The following is a 13,080-nucleotide window of genomic DNA, read 5'->3' as shown; positions in this document are numbered from 1 at the left end:
TGCATTCCCTGTAAATGTTAAGTAGATATTATATACCAACGGGCTTTTTCCTGTCAAAGAAACCTGAAGTGTACAACTGGTGACTGAAATCAGCTATAATTTTGTTTTCAGCATTCATCGTAAACACTGTCTTTTCTTGGAAATATATGTTCCTCTCATTGAGGAGTGTTTCGCAAGTGCGCTATCTTTTAATTGAAAGCATAAACCACCATGAGATAGCTATGTAATGCATCAGTATGTGAATTTCTTTGTGAAACCTGAATGCTTTGCCTCATTTTTTGTTCCCCTTTTAGGTTATCAATCACCAGCCAATGCAACTGCAGAATCAAACCATGGAGTTTATTCTCTTATGCCTCACAGATCACCAGAGCCTTAAAATTCCACTCTTCCTGCTATTTCTAGCTATGTATGGGGCGACTTTGGTGTGCAACAGTGGCATGATAGTCATCATCCATAATGACCCTCGACTTTGGACACCCATGTATTTTCTCATCAGTCAGCTGTCCTTCGTAGACGTCTGCTACTCTTCCACTGTCACCCCAAAGATGTTGGTCAGCTTTGTTGTTGCAAAAAATGTCATCTCTTACTGGGGTTGCATGGCTCAGCTTTATTTCTATACAGCCTTTGGAAGTACTGAGCCATTCCTTCTTGCGGCAATGGGATATGACCGCTATGTTGCTATATGTCTTCCCTTGCACTACACCTCTATCATGACTAAGAAATCTTGCATGATGTTGGCATCTGCCTGCTATGTGTGGGGTTTCCTGAATGCATCATTAAATACAGGCTTCATGTTGGGCCTTTCTTTCTGTGGGTCTACTGGAATTCAGCATTTCTTTTGTGACTATCCTCCTCTGCTCCTGATATCCTGCACTGAAACTCACATAAACAGAGTGCTACTCAATGTCTCACCATTCCTCATAGGAATGTTCTCTACCCTTATTATTCTCTTCTCTTATACCTTCATTTTCAATAGCATCATGAGGATGCACTCGACAACTGGGCGACTCCGAGCACTCTCCACCTGCTCCTCCCACTTCACAGGAGTGACACTTTTCTATGGAACAGTTTTGTTCATGTATTTACAACCTCCAGGGAGCCACTCCCTACAGCAGGATATGGTGGTGGCTGTTTTCTACACAGTGGTGATATCCATGATAAACCCATTGATCTACAGCCTGAGAAACCAGGATGTCAAGAAAGCCTTGAGGATGATCCTGGCCAAGAAATGTTCCTCTCTAGACATCCCATGCCACACGTCACGGAGCTAAAATGACAAATGCAAAACGTGCATGCAACCAGCTTAAATGCTCTTCATCTACATAGCCTGTGGCTATACTGAAAAGGCTAACATGGATCTAACTCTTCTGAGCTCATGTCTGATACTCTGGACCATCTTTGTTTAGAATTGAGACCCAGATCTACACAAACCTTGTGTCAGGTTTGCATTACATTTTTATGCAAACTCGACTACAAGGTCTTCGGGTAGGATTTACAAATCAATGCAAATCCTGATTTGCATATGTTTGTGATGCAAATTAATGCAAAGCGCTGCCTTGCGTTACTTTGTGCCAGGGGTGGTGTACGGATGTTCTCTTGCATCCACCCATGTATTTTAACACAAGTCCATATCTACTTAAACTTACGCATGTGAATTAACACCAACATCGTGTGCCTGCCTGATGCACAGGGGTCTGCATTTGTGCATAGCAGCATTAAGCGTGCCAGAGTTGCAGAGAGAGCGGTACAATGTTATGCCTTTCAAGATATGGTGCTGTTCTACTCTTTCCCGTTCACGAAACACGGCGCAGCAACTTAGCTCAATGTACGGTGTTGCATAAGCTAGTTGTAAATCTGGGCCTTTGAGTTTAGCAGAGCTCCAGCTTTATCCCTTCCTCAGATCCATTCACATATGGTTGAAGCATTGACTGACTGGCAGGCAAGCCTCCCTCCACTTCTCTGTCAGACAATCATTGGCTGCAGCCCATCCACCACGAAGCCATCGCCTTTATTGCACAGGGCAGCCTAGCCTTCTGAGTCATAACATCATGGCAGACTTTCCCTTCCTGGGTCCACCATGCCTGACAATGGCAGACTTGGGCATGATTTCCAGACCATTGCTTTTGTTTTACAGAAACAAGCCTCTGATCTGTGGTTTGTTTATGAGAAAAAAACTCAAGACGAGCCACATGAATCTGCCAATCGATCCTTCAATCAGTTTTGACGAAAATGCTTCCTGCTCTTCACAGACAGAAGCAGTTGTAGCAAAAAAAAAACTCCACAAGTAAGGTGTCAGGAATCATCAGACATGGGAGTTGTGTGTCTCCTCTGAGTGGGCGAGGGCAGCCTGCTGGGCTCATAATGAGCCTGGGAATTTACTACCTGAAATGAGCACAGCTTTGGTTTTAGCAGAGTGTCTAATTCAGTTAAAAATGGAGAGGTTAAGGAGTATTTAAACTTCAGGACCTATTTCAGTTCAGTATTTACAATTCTTTCAAGTAGTTCTTCAGCCATTTCCTTAGCGTAAGTGCAGTGAAAAGTAGGGGCTCATGGCCTAAGAATCCTATTAAGAAATCGTAAATTGCATCAAATAATGATTTACAATTTGCGATTTCTTATTAGGAATGTATTATAATGGATTAGGTTGAAGTAGTTGCAATTTGCACTCTGACTGCTACCAAATGCATTGCTATTTTGTGAACTAATCTGTGCAGTAAATAGGTTGGTTCACAAAATAATAATTCATAGCATGAATATGGATCTCCATGACAATTGAAATTAGGATGGCCTCCTGCTACATCAGATTTAGAGAGCTTTTGAAAACTTGGCTTTCAAACAGGTTTAAAACTGCACGTGCTGTGTGGTAGTTCTGTTATCTAAGGCCAAGAGATCGTTTGGTGTACATGGGCTGTATGAATGCTAATAACATAATACAACATAGTGGGTCACAATTCGACCTACCTCATTAATATGCATGAGGCGGGTCACAAAGTGAGACCCTCTACGATTGCTTGAAGTCACAGGCATTGTGGCGTGCTGGAGTAAGGAGAAAACCGGATGCATTAAAAAAAGTAATTTCATATTTTTATAAAATGTTTATGCACACGCAAACGTCCCAAGGACCAGTGTGTGGTAATAAAAATGTTTTTGTTGACATATACAATTTCAAGGTACCCCTTGGGGACCCCATCCAGTATGCGAATGCTTACCACCACGTTTGATTTGGCGGTAAATAAATAATGTTAGGTGACCGGATTTTGGTCTCAAAACATTATTACAAAAGCAAAAGAATCTTTATTTGGAAGGGAAGCCCTTCACATGCCCCTTCCCAATACTAATTCTGTAATTATTCTAAAACCTAAATTGAGATTTGATAACATTCCCGAATCACAATTTTAGCTTTGTAAATTTACAAAACTCATCTTGCTGTGGCATGGGCTCAAATTTGACCTTTGTAATCCTAACATCGATTGGTACGTCAGGTCATAGAGGGCTGACCTATGAAAGTTCTGCTTATCCCAACTCAGTTGCTCACTGGTTTACCAGATTGTAACTGCAAAAACTGGATTAACAATGTGCTACAGAATTCGTAGTAAGGATTCTTCATTATGAAGTGACAAAAAAGGCATCACAAATATTTGACTGGGATTACGGAATATCTAAATCCAATAACCAAATAGTCACTATTTCAAAGTATGTGTGATGTTGCTTACATGGAGTGTTTAGCCCGTGTATTCTATGACTGTCAGTTGGCTGAAGTCCTCCTTGGATGGGGTCCTATTAATAAATGCTCAGCGTTATCTTAACATTCCCAGTGTTATTTGACGTTATTACACTGGCGACGATCGCGTATTGAAGGAAGAAGGAGTTGACCCTAACATGGAGAAGGAGCAAGAGGTGAAACGAACACCAAGTCATTGAATTGAAAGGAAAAATCACTGGACGGTAAAATCAGCGGTAAGAGATCGCGGAAGCAGTTTACCTGTGCGGCGGTCCGAAGCGGATGTCGTCCTTGTGAAAAGTAGGTGGATTTGCAGGCAGAGCTGAGGAGCGCATGCGTTTCAAGCTGGAGGTCGGGGAGTCATCATAGATTCTTCCATTAATGAGATGCAAGGTTGCACAAAGAAAACAAGCGCAACAAACTAAAGAAAAAAAGACTAAGGGCCAGATGTAGGTGGGAGATTTTGGCCATTTACCGGCTGGTAACCGCCGAATTCGGCCGTTACCGACCGGTAAATGGCCATGGAGATGTAGGGGGATTAAAAACATGCATTTTCGGTAATTTTACCGAATCGGTAAAATTACAGAATTGGTAAAATTACCGATTCTGTATATTTTACCGAATCGGTAAATATACCGGTCGGTAAAATTACCGAAAATGCATGTTTGGTATGTAGGTGCCAATTTTAACATTGATACAGGGCTTTGAAAATCGGTATTTTACCATGCAATACAATTGCATGGTAAAATACCGATTCAGGTGTACATACACATCTGTGCATGTACACCTGTGCCATGTGGCACACATACATGCCCTAAGGGCACACAAGCCTAAAACAGGGGTGCCAGAGGGTGTCAAAGTCACACCCCCTGTACCCTTGCAAAATTCGGTATTTACCGATTCGGTAAATACCGAATCGGTATTTGATATTGAATCCTATGGGCTTCAAGGCCCATAGGCTTCAATAGCAAATACCGATCCGGTATTTACCGAATAGGTAAATACCGATTTTTACCGATTCGGTAAAATTTACCGAATTGGTACCTACATTAGAAATACCTACTCTTAATTACTGAATCGGTAAAATTCGGTAATTAAGAGTCGGTATTTCTGATTTTGCTACATCTGGCCCTAAGTGAGTTCATGACGATGGTGGCGGCCATTTTAGGCAGGATAAAAATAAAAATTAGCGCACCCAACTAAAGAAATAGGACTACGTGAGACCAAGACGACGGTGGCGGCCATTTTAGGTCGGAAAAAAAAAATCTAAAGCTTGTCACATTTGATTACACAGCTCGAAGCTGATAAACAAGGTGACAAGCACACCATAAACAACTGTAGTAGTGTGGACAGATATAATTACACTACTGCAAGCTGACAAACACCTTAATTATTATTTTTTTTATAATTTTGAAAACGTAGTGAAGTTTGTGCAGGTTTATGGTGTAGTATATTGTGAATTAACAATTAATAAGATATATATTGAGAATTTGAATAGTCAAAACACAGAGGAAATAAGTTAAAAAAGTGTTTTCAATATTTAAAAATGCAGAATATAACTGCTCAACCATTTTTTATGACTAGTCCAGGCGAACCACCGGTGAAATGGCAGAAATGGAAAAAGATCTTGAAGGTGTGTGGTGCAAAATGAAGTGCAAAAAGATAACAGGCACTTTTACTTCATTGTTTAGGGGGTGAGGGTCAAGAGGTGTTAGAAATTTTACCTCCCTTAAGTCAAGTGTGTCAAAGAGGATTAAATGAATATGAGGTATGTGTAAAACAGTTAGATTTACATCACCTACCAAAAGTAAGCACTATTATGGAGCGTTACTATTTTGGAATGAAAGAACAGGGAAAAGAAGAAGCTGTTGAGGAATTTGTAACAGCACTTAGGAAATTGGCATTGAGTTGTACATTTGGGGAACTAGTTGAATAAAGTATTCGTGATCAGTTTGTCTTAAGGTGTGGAAGCGATAAAATAAGAGAGGAACTTTGGTTAAAAGATGAGCCACCACTGGATGAAGTAATGATCATTGCAAAAAGGGTTAAAAACATGTTAAAATGTGTTAATAGATTGAGTAAAGTAAACAAGTCTGCAGTCGTACAAGAAAAGGTAGAAGAAGTTGTGTGTCAGGCAGTACAGATAAATGTTATTGATAATAAGTAGAGTGGAGAAGATGAGAAGACAAATACATCTGGGGAAGATGTAAAATGAAATGTCATGCCTTTCCAAGGAACTTGTTATCGTTGTGGGAGAAGTGGTCATAAAGCTAATGCTCATTTTTGCCCTGCACTGAATGTGATTTGTAATTATTGTGGGAAAAAGGGCATTTCTACAAAAGTGTCATTTCCGCAACAAAAGAGATGTTAAGACTGATGTAAAAGAGGCCAGCTTTCAAGTGAATGAAGTGTGTGGTTTGGAACATCCATCAGAATGGGTTAAGATAGAAAATGTGAAAATATAGATGAAGTTTGATTCTTGTTCTCATTTAACTTTCATCTCAAAGGAAATTTTTGATCAGAATTTTGAAGACAAAGTAACATTATTAAAGACTGATGTTAGGCCAACAGGTTATGGAGGAACTCCTATTAAGATGTTTGGATATTTTCTGTCTTGTGTGGAGTGCAAGGAGAGACTTACAGATGCTAAGATATATGTAGCGGAGAAAAGGGATAACTTACTAAGTTGGTCACATCAAGCGAGGCTTGGAATTATTCTCGATCCAAATAGTAATCCACCTGTTAAGGTGCAATCTATTGAGTATGATAGTGACAAATATGTAAAGAAGTTTGGTGAATTATTTAAAAGATCTTTAGGACGTTTGAAATGATACCATCACAGTATCAAGTTGAAGTTAGGTGCAAAGCCTGTTGAATTCCTCTGAGTATACAAGAACCAGTAAAAAAAGAGATTGACAGTCTGTTGGAAGTAGGTGTGATTAAGGCTGTGGAGGTGACAGAATGGTTGGCTCCCATTGTGGTAGCTAAAAAAGGTAATAATGAAATTCGTCTCTGTGTGGACCTAAGAGCATTAAATAAAGAGGTGGTAGTAGATAAATCCCCGCTACCTAACATAGATGAAATGGTTTCGACTTTAGATGGTGCTTGCTATTTCAGTACACTGGATCTAGCGTCAGCATTTCATCAGGTGCCTCTAGACAAGAGTTCACAGGAGCTCACCGCTATCATTACACCTATGGGAGCATTCAAATTTTTAAGGATGCCTTTCAGACTTGTCTCAGCTGCATCCGTATTTCAGAGAATAATGAATGGTGTAGTTAAAGGAATCAAAGGGGTCAGGTGTTATCGGGATGACTTGTTGATTTACGGTAAGACTTTTGAGGAACATGATGTAAGAGTTGAAAAAGTGTTGAACGGATTAGTAAAAGCTGGATTGACTCTTCGATTTGACAAGTGTAAAGGATAGCCCAGCAGGCAAGGCACCGGGCCCTGATGCCATACCTATTGATGTTTTTAAAGCTGAAATTGATCTCTGGGCCCCATTACTAACCATTGTTATGAACTGTGCCTACACTTATGGACTTATCGCAACGTGGTCAGAGGCGATAGTTGTCCCCATTTTTAAAAAGGGGGACAGGCACGATCCATCTTGCTATCGCCCGATTTCCCTCCTTGACGCCTTAATGAACGTAGCTGGTCGCATCATTCTTAAGCGTGTGCAACAATGGCCTGAGGAAGGTAATATTCTATCCATCCTCCAATATGGCTTTCGCCCGGGGATGGGAACGGTTGAACAGAGTCTAAATTTGTATTTTTTAATTTCTAAGTGTAAGCAAGCTAAGAAAGGGAACCTTTTTATTACTTTTATTGATTTGAGTTCAGCCTTCAACTGTGTTGACCATAATCAGTTATGGGCCACACTTGAGGACCTGGGCATGGAACTTTCAATTCTTAATTTTATTAAGGAATTATACAGAGACGCTGGGGCGAGGGTGCACTTTGGACAACGAGGGTAGTGCTCGTCAAGGTTTTCCATCAAGAGGGGGGTGAGACAGGGGTGCATTTTAGCGCCCCTACTCTTCTCCCTCTATATTAATTCTATTGGCGACCACCTTAAGGGCTTCCAGTATGATTACCCCTCAGTCCGGGGTAACCCCGTCCCCATCCTCCTGTATGCGGACGACGCTGCCATCATGTCGCAAACCAGGTTGGGCTTACAGAGGGCTGTCTCAAAGTTTACACTTTTTATGAGGGAAAAGGGACTTAAGGTTAATATATCAAAAACCTTTTCCATGTCCTGTGGCCGTGGAACAAAGAAAACACCCTGTCCCATTTTCCTTGAGGGTAGAAGGGTAGAGTCAACAGACCAATTCCCCTATCTTGGGATTTCGTTTGACAGGAAGTGCTCCTGGCATACTGCAATTAAAGCTAGAAAATTTGCATTTTCTAGGGCGATTGGAGCATTACAGAATTTCGCGGCCAATATTGGGGGTAGACCCGTTAAGGAGTTGATTTTAATTTATAAGGCTAAATGTGTATCCACGGCCATCTATGGCTCAGGTATCTGGGGGATTGACGCATCTACCTCAATTCAGCCATCTGAAAATTGCTTCCTCAGATACCTTCTGGGGGTCCCTAAATCCTCAGCTAGCTATCTTACACAAATAGAATTGGGTCTCCCCTATATCTTTGACACTATAAAGATTGAGCCTATCCTAATATGGCACAAGCTCTGGGTTACTCCCGAGACAGCCTTTAATCGCAATATAATTTCTGACTGCCTAAACCTTGATGGGATAAGGCAAATTAAATGGCTGTCTTATGTGGAAACAATGCTGACCGAGATTGGTCATCCCGAGTTTTTTAAGAATCCACCTAGCATGGAAATGATGCCTAGGAAAGCCCTGAGAAAACTTGCAATGGACTACCTGGTCAATCAGAGATGGTCTGCGGAAAAACTGAAACATTCTGTTTTAGCTCATCTGCAGATCACCTCAGAACGAGGACTTCAATTGCACCTTGCAAGTGATCTTAGCTGCTATATTAGAATGCTCCTTTCAAGGTTTGGGATCTTTTTATCGTTTAATTACTTTCCCAGTCTGTAACGACTGGTCGAGAGATTTACCGCCCTGCCCCTGTGACGATCTCGCCCTCCAAACTAATATGGATAGTATTTTATTTTGTAAATTTTATGAGGTTCCAAGAAGGATCCTACTCAAACCAATTTTTAAGAAGTGGGGCCTCCGGTCTTGCAGAAACGCTTTTCTTAGATTGCAACGCCTAGAAAATATGGAAGTGGTCCACACCCTAGCAACATTTTGGAAACTTTTGGTAAAGTTTAGGAACTCGATGTAACATATGACACATGTTTAGGTATCTTAGATCTTTTTTAACTTATTGATTTTAAAGTACATGACTTCTGTTTGTATGTTGTTTTTATGGTTATTTTTTTGTTTTTAATGCACTTGGCACTTTGAGATTATACCTCTTCTTTTGTAATTTATGGTCTATTCGTCATGGCAATGTAAATTGGCACTTTGTGATATGTATTTGTTTTTAACATTGTATGCTTTTATGATATTAATTTGGACATCAAAATAAAGCTTCTTTGAACTTGAACTTGACAAGTGTAAGTTTGGTGTGACAGAGGTAGATTATTTAGGTCATCACATTTCAGGAAAGGGACTCAGACCAAAAAAGAGTTAGTAGACACTATTAGAACCATGTTCAAAAGAAGAGTTGGTATCATTTTTAGGAATGGCTGAGTTTTACGGAAAATTCATGAAGAATTTTGCAAATAAAACATGCCATTTAATAGGTTTGATTCAGAAAAGGGGGTGGTGATGAACAGAGTGTCTGAATTAAGCAGACCACTCTTACCCAGTCCAAAGATCAGGGCTTGATCCATCACCGTTATTTATCTCACTGCCCCATCCCAGCTCAGAACCTGGCTATATGCAAATTAGTCTGTCCCTGGCCCAGTGCATCATGGGAATAGGTTTGCTCTGTAAGAAGACAGAATTTGAAAACGTCAAATTGGATCTTAAAAGTGCACCAAATGTACAAGCTTACAATCCAGGGGACCTTCGCAAGAGATTTTTGAAAAGAAAGGTTTGGACTCGATTTCATCTAGAATCAGGAGATGGGTGATTTCACTACAAGAATTTGATTTTTGTATGGAATATATCCCAGGAGCAAGTAATGTTTCTGAAGATTGTCTCTGACGTCTTGTGGATACAGTTGAATGTAAAGATGTGGAAAAGGACGATTACTTGTTTGATGAATCTGACACGAGAGTTTGTGAAATCACTTCAGGAGTTATCAAAGAAGATGAATGGAGAGATGAAGTGAAAAAAGATAAGCAAATGCAGAAAGTTATGGAAATGATTGCACAAGATTAGGGTAATAAGTTGAAAAAGCCTTGGTTAATGGTGTGTGATGAATTGGCCATCAGTACTGAAATTCTAACCAGAGGCTCAAGATTGATTCCTCCAGTAAGTTTGAGAGACAACATCATAAATATGGCTGATGACACATGGGTATTTGTAAAACAAAGGAACGCATTAGGCAGGATTTTTCGTGGCCTGGCCTAGATTTGACGGTAGAACACAAGGTGCGTGACTGTGTTCCTTGTTCCATGAGTGATAAATTCCTATGGTTTGTAGGAAATTACACATGTGCCCTTGGGACGAGATAGCTATAGATATTGTTGGTCCACTGCATGGTGAGCATCAGACTCGATATTTGATTGTTTTACTTGATTTATACTTGCGCTGGATTGAAATAAGTTGTGCTTGTGATATTTCTACTCAAGCTGTGATAACATTTTTAGATAACATTTTTAAACGAGAAAGTTTTCCAGGTTCTTTGTTCTCAGATAATGATATTTGAGCAAGTGGGCATTGTTCATAAGAAAACTTTGCTTTATCATCCAGTAACTAATGGGGCAATTGAAAGATTGAACAAAATTCTGAAAGTATTCAGTTAGCACGAGTTAACAGTTTGAATTGGAGAGAGGAGTTACAACGAAGAATTTCAGCTTACAGAGTCACTCCACATTCATCAGCAGGAAAGACTCCATTTGCATTATTCAAAGCTAGATCTGCAAATACCATCATATGCCCTGGATGGATGTATTTGGATAAAGGGTGAAGGATAATAACATTGGTCAGTGGAGAAACAAAGAATTTAATTTACAAAGGAAAAGAAAGTTATATGTTGATGCTCGGAAATCGGCTGTGGAGGTGACATTCAAAGAAGGAGACAGAGTCAGAATAAAGCACCTGTTGGTTTTCTCAATTGGTCTAAATTCACTGATCTGAAGACAGTGGTAAAGATTTTCAAGAATGCGGTGAAAACTAATGATGGTCGCATCTAGAATTGTAGTCGTGTTGTTCACGTAAAACCAAAATGTAACAGTGAAAGTAGTGGAGATAGTTTATGTACATTTTCAAAGCAAAAACAGTGTTTGGATCCTATTCGAAAGAGTGTAAGCTATTGCAAGAGCCCAGTTTATCTTAAGGATTTTATAAGAAAATAGTCATTTAAGACATTATTTTCTTTTGCATTTTAGTTAGTTGCTTAGTTATTTAGGAGGGAAAATGGTGTGAGGAAAGTATTTATATTTATACATTATTTGCATTTTAATAGTGATAATAATTACTTTGTATAATTTATTTTCATTTTGTTATAAATTTTAAAGAGGAAGAAGTGTGATGTTGCTTAGATTCCATGTTAGAACATGGAGTGTTTAGCCTGTGTATTCTATGACTGTCAGTTGGCTGAAGTTCTCCTTGGATGGAGTCTTATTAATAAATGCTCAGCGTTATCTTAACATTTCCAGTGTTATTTGACGTTATTACAGTGTGTAGTAGTATCTAAAGTATCTGATTGATAATAATAAAATAAACAGCTTTTGCCATCCATAGGAGGCAGGTGGCTCCCAGACGCAAAGTTGTAAAAAATTGTAAATTGACATTGCTACCTTGACCACGAGGCACATGAATATGAAATAGATCATTGCTTCAGTCTCCCTCCTTGCTAGGTTGATGCATTAAAAAAATGGGTTTATGGGTTACAAGTGCACCAATGTGACCTTCAATTGTGCATCTTCCTGGGCACATTACCTCAACGCTGGAAAAGCCCACTTGGATGACTGTGGACCCACGTGGTGGACATCGGCGAGCATGTCTAATGCAATTGACTTGCTGGTAAGTTAATGTGAGGCAACTGCGCTACATGGTATGATGAACATGTGGCATAAGAGGAGGTGCACAGCACTGTGTTGACCCTAGTTTGAAAGAGCTATTAATGTTGTTCAGGTATACAAGGTTACATGTGCAATAATGAACAAGTCTGCTTCTGTGAAGGAAATGATGCCACCTGCCACATGCATTGCCAATGCAGAGGATGATTATCCACCCCTAGGATCCACCCCTTTAACCCATGCCTTGACTATAAACAAACTATTGCCATTTTAAAAATGTATAGCAATAAATGATCACAGCCATGAAATCCTGAAGTCATGTTTTCTGTTTATTCACAGAGCAACTAAGAACATATTTTGTCTTTTCAAATCACAAAAAGTATGGAAAGATACCTAATGTACAGTGATTATTTTTTGTTTAATTAGCAAAAACATGATGCATAATGGAATACCTCTATGAGCGACCGCGGGTATGTGCTGCCACAAAGAGTGCACGAGTGAGTACATGAGTGATCATTGGAAAAGGAGGAGAACCTGCCACGTGGTAAAGCAGGCTTGAATGGTTATGAGGTCAAGTCTGTCAAATGCTGAAGCAAGGTCGCAGACAGTCCAGAGAGATGACGGTGACCAAGACTTGTGCGGACAAATGTGGATACCTGTGTGGGAGAGGCCTCTGGTGCGGATCTGGACGGATCTTGATTGCATGCAGTTGAAGATGCAATGGTGGAACTGTAATGGGTGTGACATAGATAATGCTTCATTTTAAAATAGTAAGTGCCAGGGCTCTGACCTGGAGGCCACTGCAGCTTGCACCACCCACCGCCCTTGTCATCGCTGCTAAAACAACTACCAACAATCTCGCTTGCATGTATATGCGACAACTCAGATTATTCCAAGTCCCCACATCTAAAGGAATGGCTGGGGAGGCAGGTATTAGCACCATTTTAATATATATTGTATTCCCAAACAACTGTTGTTCTGCACTTCGCTAAAATAGATGAGCAGCGCCACCATGTGGTAGACTGTTCTAAGGATGGTGCTGACAATTAGGTGCTAAGCACCAGAAACCAAGCTTAGCACCGGAAAACACTGGCTAAAATTAAGCACTGTACATGGAGCAAATAGTGTCTCCTTTAGAGCTGGGTATAGTTCTTTGAGCAGATACAAATACATTTAGCACCCATTTCCAGCA

General features: G+C 40.1%; 1 protein-coding gene across 1 annotated transcript; it reads left to right on the top strand.

Annotated features, from left to right (window-relative positions):
* The first annotated feature begins 311 nt into the window (after positions 1-311).
* On the top strand, positions 312-1,271 carry LOC144761141 (olfactory receptor 5B21-like). The gene has a single exon (XM_078646613.1). The coding sequence runs from the start codon at positions 312-314 to the stop codon at positions 1,269-1,271; it is 960 nt and encodes a 319-aa protein (XP_078502739.1).
* Positions 1,272-13,080: the final 11,809 nt, after the last annotated feature.

Source organism: Lissotriton helveticus, chromosome 1_1 (assembly GCF_964261635.1).
Source record: "Lissotriton helveticus chromosome 1_1, aLisHel1.1, whole genome shotgun sequence".
Lineage (NCBI taxonomy): Eukaryota > Metazoa > Chordata > Amphibia > Caudata > Salamandridae > Lissotriton > Lissotriton helveticus.
This window is presented reverse-complemented; position numbering and strand designations above follow the sequence as displayed.